This window comes from Notolepis coatsorum (assembly GCF_963971535.1).
Source record: "Notolepis coatsorum genome assembly, chromosome: 3".
Classification (NCBI taxonomy): Eukaryota; Metazoa; Chordata; class Actinopteri; order Aulopiformes; family Paralepididae; genus Notolepis; species Notolepis coatsorum.
The window spans coordinates 191,057,910-191,074,524 of record NC_140167.1 but is presented as its reverse complement, the minus strand read 5'-3'; the positions used below and the strand labels follow the sequence as shown (position 1 = coordinate 191,074,524).

The following is a 16,615-nucleotide window of genomic DNA, read 5'->3' as shown; positions in this document are numbered from 1 at the left end:
TTTCTATATGAGTCCCCTACCTGAACACTGTTTCTTCACATCGTTGGCAGGGATGGGCTGGACAGCGATCAGATACTTGGGCTCAGCATCTGTAAAACAAGAGGTTGAACAAACAAATAAAGGATCAGCTCCATGGGAATGCAGCCTGCTTATTGCATGTGACCATTATAAATCATTACAGGGCAGGACGGGACAGAGGAGTGCATGGTGTGGAATAGTAGGTAGTAGTATGGGGTCAGAGATCTGGGGTAGTAGAGGATCAATGAGCTGGGGTAAGGGGAGAGTCCGGGAGCTGGGGTAGTAGAGGGTCAGAGAGCTGGGGTAAGGGGAGAGTCAGGGCAGGGAGCTGGGGTAGTAGAGGGTCAATGAGCTGGGGTAAGGGGAGAGTCAGGGCAGGGAGCTGGGGTAGTAGAGGGTCAGAGAGCTGGGGTAGTAGAGGGTCAGAGAGCTGGGGTAAGGGGAGAGTCAGGGCAGGGAGCTGGGGTAGTAGAGGGTCAGAGAGCTGGGGTAAGGGGAGAGTCCGGGAGCTGGGGTAGTAGAGGGTCAGAGAGCTGGGGTAAGGGGAGAGTCAGGGAGCTGGGGTAGTAGAGGGTCAGAGAGCTGGGGTAGTAGAGAGTCAGAGAGCTGGGGTAGTAGAGGGTCAGGGAGCTGGGGTAGTAGAGAGTCAGAGAGCTGGGGTAGTAGAGGGTCAGGGAGCTGGGGTAGTAGAGAGTCAGAGAGCTGGGGTAGTAGAGGGTCAGGGAGCTGGGGTAGTAGAGAGTCAGAGAGCTGGGGTAGTAGAGAGTCAGAGAGCTGGGGTAGTAGAGGGTCAGAGAGCTGGGGTAGTAGAGGGTCAGGGAGCTGGGGTAGTAGAGAGTCAGAGAGCTGGGGTAGTAGAGGGTCAGGGAGCTGGGGTAGTAGAGGGTCAGAGAGCTGGGGTAGTAGAGAGTCAGGGAGCTGGGGTAGTAGAGGGTCAGGGAGCTGGGGTAGTAGAGGGTCAGAGAGCTGGGGTAGTAGAGAGTCAGAGAGCTGGGGTAGTAGAGAGTCAGGGAGCTGGGGTAGTAGAGAGTCAGAGAGCTGGGGTAGTAGAGAGTCAGGGAGCTGGGGTAGTAGAGGGTCAGAGAGCTGGGGTAGTAGAGAGTCAGGGAGCTGGGGTAGTAGAGGGTCAGGGAGCTGGGGTAGTAGAGAGTCAGGGAGCTGGGGTAGTAGAGAGTCAGAGAGCTGGGGTAGTAGAGAGTCAGGGAGCTGGGGTAGTAGAGAGTCAGGGAGCTGGGGTAGTAGAGAGTCAGGGAGCTGGGGTAGTAGAGAGTCAGAGAGCTGGGGTAGTAGAGGGTCAGAGAGCTGGGGTAGTAGAGAGTCAGAGAGCTGGGGTAGTAGAGAGTCAGAGAGCTGGGGTAGTAGAGGGTCAGGGAGCTGGGGTAGTAGAGGGTCAGGGAGCTGGGGTAGTAGAGAGTCAGGGAGCTGGGGTAGTAGAGAGTCAGAGAGCTGGGGTAGTAGAGAGTCAGAGAGCTGGGGTAGTAGAGAGTCAGAGAGCTGGGGTAGTAGAGAGTCAGGGAGCTGGGGTAAGGGGAGAGTCAGGGAGCTGGGGTAGTAGAGGGTCAGAGAGCTGGGGTAGTAGAGGGTCAGAGAGCTGGGGTAGTAGAGGGTCAGAGAGCTGGGGTAGTAGAGAGTCAGAGAGCTGGGGTAGTAGAGAGTCAGAGAGCTGGGGTAGTAGAGAGTCAGAGAGCTGGGGTAGTAGAGAGTCAGGGAGCTGGGGTAGTAGAGAGTCAGGGAGCTGGGGTAGTAGAGGGTCAGAGAGCTGGGGTAGTAGAGAGTCAGGGAGCTGGGGTAGTAGAGAGTCAGAGAGCTGGGGTAGTAGAGGGTCAGGGAGCTGGGGTAGTAGAGGGTCAGGGAGCTGGGGTAGTAGAGGGTCAGAGAGCTGGGGTAGTAGAGAGTCAGAGAGCTGGGGTAGTAGAGAGTCAGAGAGCTGGGGTAGTAGAGAGTCAGAGAGCTGGGGTAGTAGAGGGTCAGGGAGCTGGGGTAGTAGAGGGTCAGAGAGCTGGGGTAGTAGAGGGTCAGAGAGCTGGGGTAGTAGAGAGTCAGGGAGCTGGGGTAGTAGAGGGTCAGAGAGCTGGGGTAGTAGAGAGTCAGGGAGCTGGGGTAGTAGAGGGTCAGAGAGCTGGGGTAGTAGAGGGTCAGGGAGCTGGGGTAGTAGAGAGTCAGGGAGCTGGGGTAGTAGAGAGTCAGAGAGCTGGGGTAGTAGAGAGTCAGAGAGCTGGGGTAGTAGAGAGTCAGAGAGCTGGGGTAGTAGAGAGTCAGAGAGCTGGGGTAGTAGAGAGTCAGGGAGCTGGGGTAGTAGAGGGTCAGAGAGCTGGGGTAGTAGAGGGTCAGAGAGCTGGGGTAGTAGAGAGTCAGAGAGCTGGGGTAGTAGAGGGTCAGAGAGCTGGGGTAGTAGAGAGTCAGAGAGCTGGGGTAGTAGAGAGTCAGGGAGCTGGGGTAGTAGAGAGTCAGGGAGCTGGGGTAGTAGAGGGTCAGGGAGCTGGGGTAGTAGAGAGTCAGAGAGCTGGGGTAGTAGAGAGTCAGGGAGCTGGGGTAGTAGAGGGTCAGGGAGCTGGGGTAGTAGAGAGTCAGAGAGCTGGGGTAAGGGGAGAGTCAGGGAGCTGGGGTAGTAGAGGGTCAGAGAGCTGGGGTAGTAGAGAGTCAGAGAGCTGGGGTAGTAGAGAGTCAGAGAGCTGGGGTAGTAGAGGGTCAGAGAGCTGGGGTAGTAGAGAGTCAGAGAGCTGGGGTAGTAGAGAGTCAGAGAGCTGGGGTAGTAGAGGGTCAGAGAGCTGGGGTAGTAGAGAGTCAGAGAGCTGGGGTAGTAGAGGGTCAGGGAGCTGGGGTAGTAGAGGGTCAGGGAGCTGGGGTAGTAGAGAGTCAGGGAGCTGGGGTAGTAGAGAGTCAGAGAGCTGGGGTAGTAGAGAGTCAGAGAGCTGGGGTAGTAGAGAGTCAGGGAGCTGGGGTAGTAGAGGGTCAGAGAGCTGGGGTAGTAGAGGGTCAGGGAGCTGGGGTAGTAGAGGGTCAGAGAGCTGGGGTAGTAGAGGGTCAGGGAGCTGGGGTAGTAGAGAGTCAGAGAGCTGGGGTAGTAGAGGGTCAGGGAGCTGGGGTAGTAGAGGGTCAGGGAGCTGGGGTAGTAGAGAGTCAGAGAGCTGGGGTAGTAGAGAGTCAGGGAGCTGGGGTAGTAGAGAGTCAGGGAGCTGGGGTAGTAGAGAGTCAGGGAGCTGGGGTAGTAGAGAGTCAGGGAGCTGGGGTAGTAGAGAGTCAGAGAGCTGGGGTAGTAGAGAGTCAGGGAGCTGGGGTAGTAGAGAGTCAGGGAGCTGGGGTAGTAGAGGGTCAGGGAGCTGGGGTAGTAGAGGGTCAGAGAGCTGGGGTAGTAGAGAGTCAGGGAGCTGGGGTAGTAGAGGGTCAGAGAGCTGGGGTAGTAGAGGGTCAGAGAGCTGGGGGAGGGTCAGAGAGCTGGGGTAGTAGAGGGTCAGAGAGCTGGGGTAGTAGAGGGTCAGAGAGCTGGGGTAGTAGAGAGTCAGGGAGCTGGGGTAGTAGAGAGTCAGGGAGCTGGGGTAGTAGAGGGTCAGAGAGCTGGGGTAGTAGAGGGTCAGAGAGCTGGGGTAGTAGAGAGTCAGAGAGCTGGGGTAGTAGAGGGTCAGAGAGCTGGGGTAGTAGAGAGTCAGAGAGCTGGGGTAGTAGAGGGTCAGAGAGCTGGGGTAGTAGAGGGTCAGAGAGCTGGGGTAGTAGAGGGTCAGGGAGCTGGGGTAGTAGAGAGTCAGGGAGCTGGGGTAGTAGAGAGTCAGAGAGCTGGGGTAGTAGAGAGTCAGGGAGCCGGGGTAGTAGAGGGTCAGGGAGCTGGGGTAGTAGAGAGTCAGAGAGCTGGGGTAGTAGAGGGTCAGAGAGCTGGGGTAGTAGAGGGTCAGGGAGCTGGGGTAGTAGAGAGTCAGAGAGCTGGGGTAGTAGAGAGTCAGGGAGCTGGGGTAGTAGAGAGTCAGGGAGCTGGGGTAGTAGAGGGTCAGGGAGCTGGGGTAGTAGAGGGTCAGAGAGCTGGGGTAGTAGAGGGTCAGAGAGCTGGGGTAGTAGAGGGTCAGAGAGCTGGGGTAGTAGAGGGTCAGGGAGCTGGGGTAGTAGAGGGTCAGAGAGCTGGGGTAGTAGAGAGTCAGAGAGCTGGGGTAGTAGAGGGTCAGAGAGCTGGGGTAGTAGAGGGTCAGAGAGCTGGGGTAGTAGAGGGTCAGAGAGCTGGGGTAGTAGAGAGTCAGAGAGCTGGGGTAGTAGAGAGTCAGGGAGCTGGGGTAGTAGAGAGTCAGGGAGCTGGGGTAGTAGAGAGTCAGGGAGCTGGGGTAGTAGAGGGTCAGAGAGCTGGGGTAGTAGAGAGTCAGGGAGCTGGGGTAGTAGAGAGTCAGGGAGCTGGGGTAGTAGAGGGTCAGGGAGCTGGGGTAGTAGAGGGTCAGAGAGCTGGGGTAGTAGAGGGTCAGAGAGCTGGGGTAGTAGAGAGTCAGGGAGCTGGGGTAGTAGAGAGTCAGGGAGCTGGGGTAGTAGAGAGTCAGGGAGCTGGGGTAGTAGAGAGTCAGAGAGCTGGGGTAGTAGAGAGTCAGAGAGCTGGGGTAGTAGAGAGTCAGGGAGCTGGGGTAGTAGAGGGTCAGAGAGCTGGGGTAGTAGAGAGTCAGGGAGCTGGGGTAGTAGAGGGTCAGAGAGCTGGGGTAGTAGAGAGTCAGGGAGCTGGGGTAGGGGAGAGTCAGGGAGCTGGGGTAGTAGAGGGTCAGAGAGCTGGGGTAGTAGAGAGTCAGAGAGCTGGGGTAGTAGAGAGTCAGAGAGCTGGGGTAGTAGAGGGTCAGAGAGCTGGGGTAGTAGAGAGTCAGAGAGCTGGGGTAGTAGAGAGTCAGAGAGCTGGGGTAGTAGAGGGTCAGAGAGCTGGGGTAGTAGAGAGTCAGAGAGCTGGGGTAGTAGAGGGTCAGGGAGCTGGGGTAGTAGAGGGTCAGGGAGCTGGGGTAGTAGAGAGTCAGGGAGCTGGGGTAGTAGAGAGTCAGAGAGCTGGGGTAGTAGAGAGTCAGAGAGCTGGGGTAGTAGAGAGTCAGGGAGCTGGGGTAGTAGAGGGTCAGAGAGCTGGGGTAGTAGAGGGTCAGGGAGCTGGGGTAGTAGAGGGTCAGAGAGCTGGGGTAGTAGAGGGTCAGGGAGCTGGGGTAGTAGAGAGTCAGAGAGCTGGGGTAGTAGAGGGTCAGGGAGCTGGGGTAGTAGAGGGTCAGGGAGCTGGGGTAGTAGAGAGTCAGAGAGCTGGGGTAGTAGAGAGTCAGGGAGCTGGGGTAGTAGAGAGTCAGGAGAGCTGGGGTAGTAGAGAGTCAGGGAGCTGGGTAGTAGAGAGTCAGGGAGCTGGGGTAGTAGAGAGTCAGAGAGCTGGGGTAGTAGAGAGTCAGGGAGCTGGGGTAGTAGAGAGTCAGGGAGCTGGGGTAGTAGAGGGTCAGGGAGCTGGGGTAGTAGAGGGTCAGAGAGCTGGGGTAGTAGAGAGTCAGGGAGCTGGGGTAGTAGAGGGTCAGAGAGCTGGGGTAGTAGAGGGTCAGAGAGCTGGGGTAGTAGAGGGTCAGAGAGCTGGGGTAGTAGAGAGTCAGGGAGCTGGGGTAGTAGAGAGTCAGGGAGCTGGGGTAGTAGAGGGTCAGAGAGCTGGGGTAGTAGAGGGTCAGAGAGCTGGGGTAGTAGAGAGTCAGAGAGCTGGGGTAGTAGAGGGTCAGAGAGCTGGGGTAGTAGAGAGTCAGAGAGCTGGGGTAGTAGAGGGTCAGAGAGCTGGGGTAGTAGAGGGTCAGAGAGCTGGGGTAGTAGAGGGTCAGGGAGCTGGGGTAGTAGAGAGTCAGGGAGCTGGGGTAGTAGAGAGTCAGAGAGCTGGGGTAGTAGAGAGTCAGGGAGCTGGGGTAGTAGAGGGTCAGGGAGCTGGGGTAGTAGAGAGTCAGAGAGCTGGGGTAGTAGAGGGTCAGAGAGCTGGGGTAGTAGAGGGTCAGGGAGCTGGGGTAGTAGAGAGTCAGAGAGCTGGGGTAGTAGAGAGTCAGGGAGCTGGGGTAGTAGAGAGTCAGGGAGCTGGGGTAGTAGAGGGTCAGGGAGCTGGGGTAGTAGAGGGTCAGAGAGCTGGGGTAGTAGAGGGTCAGAGAGCTGGGGTAGTAGAGGGTCAGAGAGCTGGGGTAGTAGAGGGTCAGGGAGCTGGGGTAGTAGAGGGTCAGAGAGCTGGGGTAGTAGAGAGTCAGAGAGCTGGGGTAGTAGAGGGTCAGAGAGCTGGGGTAGTAGAGGGTCAGAGAGCTGGGGTAGTAGAGGGTCAGAGAGCTGGGGTAGTAGAGAGTCAGAGAGCTGGGGTAGTAGAGAGTCAGGGAGCTGGGGTAGTAGAGAGTCAGGGAGCTGGGGTAGTAGAGAGTCAGGGAGCTGGGGTAGTAGAGGGTCAGAGAGCTGGGGTAGTAGAGAGTCAGGGAGCTGGGGTAGTAGAGAGTCAGGGAGCTGGGGTAGTAGAGGGTCAGGGAGCTGGGGTAGTAGAGGGTCAGAGAGCTGGGGTAGTAGAGGGTCAGAGAGCTGGGGTAGTAGAGAGTCAGGGAGCTGGGGTAGTAGAGAGTCAGGGAGCTGGGGTAGTAGAGAGTCAGGGAGCTGGGGTAGTAGAGAGTCAGAGAGCTGGGGTAGTAGAGAGTCAGAGAGCTGGGGTAGTAGAGAGTCAGGGAGCTGGGGTAGTAGAGGGTCAGAGAGCTGGGGTAGTAGAGAGTCAGGGAGCTGGGGTAGTAGAGGGTCAGAGAGCTGGGGTAGTAGAGAGTCAGGGAGCTGGGGTAGTAGAGAGTCAGAGAGCTGGGGTAGTAGAGAGTCAGAGAGCTGGGGTAGTAGAGAGTCAGGGAGCTGGGGTAGTAGAGGGTCAGAGAGCTGGGGTAGTAGAGGGTCAGAGAGCTGGGGTAGTAGAGGGTCAGGGAGCTGGGGTAGTAGAGGGTCAGGGAGCTGGGGTAGTAGAGAGTCAGAGAGCTGGGGTAGTAGAGGGTCAGGGAGCTGGGGTAGTAGAGGGTCAGAGAGCTGGGGTAGTAGAGAGTCAGAGAGCTGGGGTAGTAGAGAGTCAGAGAGCTGGGGTAGTAGAGAGTCAGGGAGCTGGGGTAGTAGAGGGTCAGAGAGCTGGGGTAGTAGAGGGTCAGAGAGCTGGGGTAGTAGAGGGTCAGGGAGCTGGGGTAGTAGAGGGTCAGAGAGCTGGGGTAGTAGAGGGTCAGGGAGCTGGGGTAGTAGAGGGTCAGGGAGCTGGGGTAGTAGAGGGTCAGAGAGCTGGGGTAGTAGAGGGTCAGGGAGCTGGGGTAGTAGAGGGTCAGAGAGCTGGGGTAGTAGAGAGTCAGAGAGCTGGGGTAGTAGAGGGTCAGGGAGCTGGGGTAGTAGAGGGTCAGGGAGCTGGGGTAGTAGAGGGTCAGAGAGCTGGGGTAGTAGAGGGTCAGGGAGCTGGGGTAGTAGAGGGTCAGGGAGCTGGGGTAGTAGAGGGTCAGGGAGCTGGGGTAGTAGAGAGTCAGAGAGCTGGGGTAGTAGAGAGTCAGAGAGCTGGGGTAGTAGAGAGTCAGAGAGCTGGGGTAGTAGAGGGTCAGAGAGCTGGGGTAGTAGAGAGTCAGAGAGCTGGGGTAGTAGAGAGTCAGAGAGCTGGGGTAGTAGAGGGTCAGAGAGCTGGGGTAAGGGGAGAGTCAGGGAGCTGGGGTAGTAGAGAGTCAGGGAGCTGGGGTAGTAGAGAGTCAGAGAGCTGGGGTAGTAGAGGGTCAGGGAGCTGGGGTAGTAGAGGGTCAGGGAGCTGGGGTAGTAGAGAGTCAGAGAGCTGGGGTAGTAGAGGGTCAGGGAGCTGGGGTAGTAGAGGGTCAGGGAGCTGGGGTAGTAGAGGGTCAGGGAGCTGGGGTAGTAGAGAGTCAGGGAGCTGGGGTAGTAGAGAGTCAGAGAGCTGGGGTAGTAGAGAGTCAGAGAGCTGGGGTAGTAGAGAGTCAGGGAGCTGGGGTAGTAGAGGGTCAGAGAGCTGGGGTAGTAGAGGGTCAGGGAGCTGGGGTAGTAGAGGGTCAGAGAGCTGGGGTAGTAGAGAGTCAGGGAGCTGGGGTAGTAGAGAGTCAGGGAGCTGGGGTAGTAGAGAGTCAGAGAGCTGGGGTAGTAGAGAGTCAGAGAGCTGGGGTAGTAGAGAGTCAGAGAGCTGGGGTAGTAGAGGGTCAGAGAGCTGGGGTAGTAGAGGGTCAGAGAGCTGGGGTAGTAGAGGGTCAGGGAGCTGGGGTAGTAGAGAGTCAGAGAGCTGGGGTAGTAGAGAGTCAGAGAGCTGGGGTAGTAGAGAGTCAGAGAGCTGGGGTAGTAGAGGGTCAGGGAGCTGGGGTAGTAGAGGGTCAGAGAGCTGGGGTAGTAGAGAGTCAGAGAGCTGGGGTAGTAGAGAGTCAGAGAGCTGGGGTAGTAGAGAGTCAGAGAGCTGGGGTAGTAGAGAGTCAGAGAGCTGGGGTAGTAGAGAGTCAGAGAGCTGGGGTAGTAGAGGGTCAGGGAGCTGGGGTAGTAGAGAGTCAGAGAGCTGGGGTAGTAGAGGGTCAGAGAGCTGGGGTAGTAGAGAGTCAGAGAGCTGGGGTAGTAGAGAGTCAGAGAGCTGGGGTAGTAGAGGGTCAGAGAGCTGGGGTAGTAGAGAGTCAGAGAGCTGGGGTAAGGGGAGAGTCAGGGAGCTGGGGTAGTAGAGAGTCAGGGAGCTGGGGTAGTAGAGAGTCAGAGAGCTGGGGTAGTAGAGGGTCAGGGAGCTGGGGTAGTAGAGGGTCAGGGAGCTGGGGTAGTAGAGAGTCAGGGAGCTGGGGTAGTAGAGAGTCAGAGAGCTGGGGTAGTAGAGAGTCAGAGAGCTGGGGTATTAGAGAGTCAGGGAGCTGGGGTAGTAGAGGGTCAGAGAGCTGGGGTAGTAGAGAGTCAGGGAGCTGGGGTAGTAGAGAGTCAGGGAGCTGGGGTGGTAGAGAGTCAGAGAGCTGGGGTAGTAGAGGGGCAGGGAGCTGGGGTAGTAGAGAGTCAGAGAGCTGGGGTAGTAGAGAGTCAGGGAGCTGGGGTAGTAGAGAGTCAGGGAGCTGGGGTAGTAGAGAGTCAGAGAGCTGGGGTAGTAGAGGGGCAGGGAGCTGGGGTAGTAGAGGGTCAGAGAGCTGGGGTAGTAGAGAGTCAGAGAGCTGGGGTAGTAGAGGGTCAGGGAGCTGGGGTAGTAGAGAGTCAGAGAGCTGGGGTAGTAGAGGGTCAGGGAGCTGGGGTAGTAGAGGGTCAGAGAGCTGGGGTAGTAGAGGGTCAGAGAGCTGGGGTAGTAGAGAGTCAGGGAGCTGGGGTAGTAGAGGGTCAGGGAGCTGGGGTAGTAGAGGGTCAGGGAGCTGGGGTAGTAGAGGGTCAGAGAGCTGGGGTAGTAGAGGGTCAGAGAGCTGGGGTAGTAGAGAGTCAGGGAGCTGGGGTAGTAGAGGGTCAGGGAGCTGGGGTAGTAGAGGGTCAGGGAGCTGGGGTAGTAGAGAGTCAGGGAGCTGGGGTAGTAGAGGGTCAGGGAGCTGGGGTAGTAGAGAGTCAGGGAGCTGGGGTATTAGGGGGCCGGGGAGCTGGGGTAGTAGAGAGTCAGAGAGCTGGGGTAGTAGAGAGTCAGAGAGCTGGGGTAGTAGAGGGTCAGGGAGCTGGGGTAGTAGAGAGTCAGAGAGCTGGGGTAGTAGAGAGTCAGAGAGCTGGGGTAGTAGAGGGTCAGGGAGCTGGGGTAGTCGAGGGTCAGAGAGCCGGTTGTAGTAGAGAGTCAGGGAGCTGGGGTAGTAGAGAGTCAGAGAGCTGGGGTAGTAGAGGGTCAGGGAGCTGGGGTAGTAGAGGGTCAGGGAGCTGGGGTATTAGGGGGCCAGGGAGCTGGGGTAAGAGGGGGGCAGGAAGCTGGGGTATTAGGGGGCCAGGGAGCTGGGGTAAGAGGGGGGCAGGAAGCTGGGGTATTAGGGGGCCAGGGAGCTGGGGTAAGAGGGGGGCAGGCAGCTGGGGTATTAGGGGGCCAGGGAGCTGTTAGTGGAGGCAGGTGGTGCTGGAGGAGTCCTCCTGCACTGAAGCCCCAACAGATGTGTCTCACAGGGAGGTGCAGAATCAAGCCATGACTAAAAGGCTCAAAAGAAAAACACACATGTGTGGCGTATCTCTCTGCACATTCTCCAGGCCTTTACGCTCAGACACACACACACACACACACACACACACACACACACACACACACACACACACACACACACACACACACACACACACACACACACACACACACACACACACACACACACACACACACACACACACACACACACACACACACACACACACACACACACACACACACACACACACACACACTCCTACCGATCTCCGTCTCATACGGGCGTCCGTTCTCGGGCAGCTGGATGAACTGCTTGGAGAACATGCTGCTGCCGTAGCCCAGGATGTAGCCCTCCAGCTTGGTGTCAGCATTGGGACGGAGGAACTTCATCACGATGGTGTCTCCTGTGGCATTGATACGCACCTTCATGTTCTGACGCCTCACTGTGTGGGAGAGGGGGGGGGGGGGGGACAGGACAGGACACATCCCTGGTTATTTTGTGATATTGATATTGTGTTTAAAAAAAAATGTATCCACTTTTTTCTCCCCATTTTCCTATTTTTCTCCCATCCCAATTTCGTAGTATCCAATTCTTCCCTCCCCTGTCTTGAACGTTGCTAGACTATGCCTCCCACTGGTCAGCTGTAGTGAGGACAGAAGCCTTGCATCATGTGTCCCCTCCGGTACACGAGGAGGCAGCCTGTCGCATCTTTTCACCGCAGCAGCTCGAACTCTCAGTGGCGAGGAGTAACGCGTGGCAGGCTCACGCTGTCCCCGCTACTTCCTGCTTCCGCTGCACGGGCGTCACCAAACCGACCTGTAGGAGTCGCTGTCCACAATGTCCAATCCCCACCCACCGGCTTTCCCACCCTCTAACATTTGCCAATTGTGTTAGTATGAACGACCGGCCAGCCGGTAGCAACACCGAGAGCTGGGCTCGAACCCAGCGTCTCCTGCGTTAGTGGCGAGCGCCTTGCCCACTGCGCGTTAGTGGCGAGCGCCTTGCCCACTGCGCCAATCAGCCGCCCCCCGTTATTTAACTGTAATACGGTCATTACAGATACCGCTCTCTCATAGGCCAATACATATAAACACATACAGCCAGCGCAGGCTCCTAATGACATTACTTGTTACTGGGGTATATATACAATAAAAGGTGATTGTACTAGGAATGCAAAACAAGTAGTAAATAGTACCCATCAACTAACTGTATGGTGTACTAACTGGGCTAGCCTCTTAGCAAGTATGTGGGCCCTCTTGAGGACGATTTGCCCACCGGCACTTTGGCGACCAGTAGTGGCTCGGGTTTGCATATAATACAATATATATATCGAATTAAAGCCCCATTTGTTGCCTGTCGATAGCCCTTTCAGGTGACAAGATCCGTTCAGCGGTTCTCGAGTTACATGCCGATATTTGAGGCTTGCACAAAGTACACGGTATTGCACAAATACAACTCCCGACTCTTGGGGTTCTAGTTCCGTCAATCATTTGGCAATCTCGAGAATTATTGGACGGGGTTGTAGCCAATGAGTGTGGCTTTCCAAAGATCCAATGTACGAATCAGGGATGTATACGTGAAAAGTCACAAGCAAAAACAGGAAGAGAAATAACGCAGAATGAATTGAAGTCTATGAGAAAACTGAGCTTTTCTTTTGTACACAGTTTACCAAAATCACTCCTAATCACTCATTTCTGTACATGTAAAAGTATAAAGTTCCCTAAAATGAAAGTGCTCACATACAAGTACAAGTACAAGTAGCTCGAAAATGTACTTAAGTACAGTACAACAAACATACTGCTCTAATTCCCTAGCTCATCTTGAGCTGGTTTTGATTTAAACAAAATATCATTGTGAAGCTAAATATTTAAAGGGGAACTATGCCACAATTTAAGAATCCATACATGTTATTCCAATGGTCTGAGACAGTCCAGAAATATTAGTGAAAACCATCAACTCTCCCTAATACAAACACTAGAGGGCCAAAACCTGTGATGTCATCAAGCAGAATGTCTGGAGGTGCTCCATAGACAATGCTGCATAGTAAATTCTGTGTATAATATTACAGATTATTTTCTGTTTCAAAAGTCAAACAAACATTCTGCCGGTCCACAAAATCTGGCTCCCGTTCATTGTTTATGGAGCAACTCCAGAATTCATACCTGATGACATCACACGTTTGAGTCTTACTTCTCCGGTTTCTGGCTTTGGGAGAGACAGAGTAGGTCATTATTCACAAATATCGATAGAACTCTGAAGTCGGGTTGTGTTCCCCTTTAAATATCTGTCATGACAGCTACAGATCAATTAGCCAACGGAGAACTTGCACTGTACTTTGGGCCAAGAAATAGTATAAACGAGAAAACTCTCACACACGTGCGCTTGTACACAGCCAGGCTAACATGGAGGTATTTTCCAAGCATCTTGCTGTTCCCTGGCAGAATCAACTGCTTGTCTGTGCAGAGCCCAAGGCTACATCACCAGAGCTGGGTGGAGGTGAGACGAGGACACACACCATAGAAGGGTTTCTGGTGTTTCTGCGCCCAGGGAAGCTTTACACCAGGAAGTGTCTTCTGGTGTAAGGGTTTAGGGCAATGACTCCCTCTAATAACTCAACATCTTAAACACAAAAACACTTAATGTGTGCAAAACTGTTTAGAGTTTTCAAATGCGTGTGACAGTATGTGCAAAATAAATCAGCATTGTTTTTCGGTAAAGTGGCCCTTTAATTTAGTTTGACAGTTATTGAGAGTAAATTAGTTTGAATAGGGCCACCGGTGATGTTATCAGGGGACATTGGATCCTTGTGTTGTGTTAGTTACAGCTCGATAAGGTAGCAGTCCCTATGAGACAAGGTAATAAAAAAATGTCATCTACATAATTTCATGGTGCTGTAATTAACGCAACACAAGGGTTCACTATCCCAGATGACATTGATTATAGTTTATATTATTGTTTATAGTTTTTGGGAAGTGTGTGAGATTATGTGCAAAATGAATCAGCATTGTTTTTTCAGTGAAGTGCCCCTTTAAGAACTTAACGAGCAACAGGTGGGAAAGTACTGTCGGAACTTTGAGGTCAAGGACCACAAAATAAGTCTTTGACTTATTAAACTAAACTCTGAAAGCGTGCCCCACAGCAACTGTTAGCTTTGTCATACAACCCACTGTGCAGTGTGTGTTTGTGCCTCAAGGCTCACACTGTGTTACTCAAAGAACATATCATCTGTTTATATTTCATTTCAGAGTGAAATGAAATAGTGGAACTTTCTGCGAGGCGTTGTGGCAACGGTTGCTACGGAGCCGAGCAGCACAGGCGACAGTAAAATAAGGGGGGAAGCCCAGGGTTTGAAAGACACTTTCCCAGCTGTGTGTTTCCTATCAAAACTGCATTTGTTTTGCTTTTCCCCTCGATATCTCCAACCAAACAATAGCTAGAGGGATTGGCCCAGAGGGAGACGGAGAGAGAGAGAGAGAGAGAGAGAGAGAGAGAGAGAGAGAGAGAGAGAGAGAGAGAGAGAGAGAGAAAGAGAGAGAGAGAGAGATCTGAGTGGATGTCAGGAAAATTCGGGCAGCAGTTTTTAAACTCCAATACAAGCAAACACTGGCTCAGTCCCACAGCAACCCTGTCCACAGCCCAGCTGCCTGGCCAGCGCACTGCTCGGCAACTACAGGAATTATCAGCGCTTCCAGAGAAAAATGAATAAAGCTTTGCAAATGGAACCAGTTTACAATCCCAATAATCAATCATCAATCATCAATCAAATGAAGGGCAATGGAAGCCAATTGACCGAAATAGACTATAAGTGTGCGTGTGTGTGTCAACCAACAAAACCACATGCATTTTCTATTAGGACCAAAGTGATTCAGTTGATTTAGACAGAGCTATAATCTTCCAGTTAAAACTCTTTCTTCTGCCTTATTTACATCTCTATGGCAACAAGAGAAATCAGCCATTTAGATCACACGAACAGGGCTTAAAGGAACACGCCAACATTAAAACTTAAAACTCTGGCCCCACCCCACCTACCCTACCTCCTCCAATGCACAGTTTCTATGTCAAATGTATATACACTCTTTTTCTGAATTTTTTTAGTATCACAAACAGTACTGTATTTGCAAATCTGGTATGTCATAAATGTATAGATGTAGCAGTACTGTCTATCTGTATGTCGTGTGTGTCATATGATTAATTGAAAATGGGGGACCCTGATGGAAACAAGACGAAAGTCTTTCTCAGGTCTGCATCCTCTTAACAATTGTATGTATTGAGCTGTACTGTACTGTACCCATTCTGCAATCTGTTAATAAACTTTTCAATCAATCAATCAATCAATCAATGGGAGAGATGTTTTTGCCAACAGCTATAGGCTGGTTGGCCAGGTTTGTGGGTATACTGAGCCAGGTAGGACCATGCAATTAGTGAAATAATTACTCCACTAAATACTTTGCGTATTGTCCCTGCTCTTACTCATTGTATCATGGGGGTTGTCAGAGCAACAAATACAATGAATGTCTCCTTGCAAAAGAAACCTCACTATTTATTCATCAAGCTCACACTCTTCCACGTTACTGGCTTCTTATTATACAATGAACAATACATTTAATAAAAGTCATCCGCATTTTATTGGAAGATGATAGATGGTAGCCGAGCACATTGCTGACGTATAACTCAACCCAGGTCATAGTGGGTGTTGTGTGGGGTGTGGATTCTTTGGTGTGGAGACCAAACATCACGAGAAAGGAAGCGTTCTTCACTGTATCCTATCATCATGGGACATATCCAAGAGATGGCTTTTCCCAATGTTCAATTGCATAACAAGTTACGGTTTTATTACCCAGCGATGAACATCCTGTGAAATAGATTATTCGCCCCCACAATACCAAGGAAAACGCTACTAGTCTAATCAGCCATCGCTCCGTCGAGAGGCGGCCAATAAACACATCAGACCCCACAATAAACGACGCCACCTTGTCGAAGAAACGCTTCACCGTCTCCCTTCCATGTTGTGAGGTGGGAGCCAGAGAGTGTTTTCTGTATTCTCTGAGCCCGGAGCTCAGGAACTCCCTCTGCACTGGAAAGAGTGAGTGGAAACACTAACCACAGGCAACTAAGCTCAGGAAAGGTAATCTTGGCTCATCAGTGGTGATGGATGGTCCTCGGGGAGAGGGGGTAGGTTAATAGGGCTGTCAGCATGTGAGTTCGGCGAGCTTTCTGTCGCGCGGTCCTTCTGAGTTATTATGACGGCGTGCGTGTGTGTGCATGCATGTGTATATATGTGCAATGTGCATGCATGTGTGCGTGTGTCGTTTTGGAGTTGGCTTTTCACATGATGATTTAGAGCAAGCTAAGCCCTCTGGACGGTTTGCTCGCACCCCTCTGTCTCTGCAAGTCTGTCTTCTCCTTTGGTCCAGCAGATGAAGAGAACCACAAGGGGAAAGCGAACGCGTCTGGGTACAAATATTGTGTTCTGTCAGGACGTCCCGGGACTTTCCATTAACACTACGTGTGAACTAATGAACTATAAATATCCAAAGCAAAAAAAAAAAAGAAAAAAAAACTCAAAGCCTTGGAACGGGACGACAACGTTTTTGAGTCGTGCAAGGGTGGAAAATAGCTCTGCGCTTTGCGTCGAGATTAATGTGGGAATGTCGGTTCGATGGAAGTGACAGAGAATAATGAACTCCCATCTGTTTGCCCTCAGCCTGGAGGTGAACCTCACAGGAGCCTGAAAGTCCCTCTGACCAAATGAGGACACGACTAAGTCTGCTATTATATAGACACAGACAACTCCATGTAGCCCACAGATCCTTCACATTAAATTAAGTCACACACACACACACACACACACACACACACACACACACACACACACACACACACACACGCACGCACGCACGCACACACGCACGCACGCACACACACACACACACACACACACACACACACACACACACACACACACACACACACACACTCTCTCCTTCGAGTTGAGAGGAGGAGAAGTGGAGGTTCGAGTTGAGAGGAGGAGAGGGGAGGGGAGGGGAGGTGGAGGTTGGAGTGGAGAGGAGAGGAGGAGAGGGGAGGTGGAGGTTCGAGTTGAGAGGAGGAGAGGGGAGGGGAGGGGAGGTGGAGGTTGGAGTGGAGAGGAGAGGAGGAGAGGGGAGGTGGAGGTTCGAGTTGAGAGGAGGAGAGGTGGAGGTTCGAGTTGAGAGGAGGAGAGGTGGAGGTTCGAGTTGAGAGGAGGAGAGGTGGAGAGGAGAGTTAGAGGTTGGAGTGGAGAGGAGAAGAGGGGAGGTGGAGAGGAGAGGTGGAGGTTTGAGTGGAGGAGAGGAGAGAGGAAGGGGAGGGGAGGGTAGGGGAGGGTAGGGGAGGTGGAGCTAGAGAGGGACTTGGCTTCCAAACTCTGGGGAGAAGGTGAGATGTTTTATGGGCCTTGGTTAAACAGTCAGTTAAAGAGCCCCATGCCAGCAGAGAAGTGGCGATGGGCGTTTGAAGTGATTTAGCTGGTGAGGAGCAGCACAGAAAGCATCTTGCCAAGACCCACGTGAGTTGGAATAGCGCTGACC

General features: G+C 53.3%; 1 protein-coding gene across 1 annotated transcript in view; it reads right to left on the bottom strand.

Annotated features, from left to right (window-relative positions):
* The window catches only part of abi3bpa (ABI family, member 3 (NESH) binding protein a), a 53,198-nt gene that overhangs the window by 31,079 nt on the left and 5,504 nt on the right, over positions 1-16,615 (bottom strand). Inside the window, exons 2-3 of the mRNA XM_084311484.1 lie at positions 10,309-10,488; positions 21-89 (exon numbers count right to left, since the gene is read on the bottom strand). Of these exons, the coding sequence (XP_084167610.1) occupies positions 21-89; positions 10,309-10,488 (249 nt within the window). The remainder of the gene's footprint in view (positions 1-20; positions 90-10,308; positions 10,489-16,615) is intronic.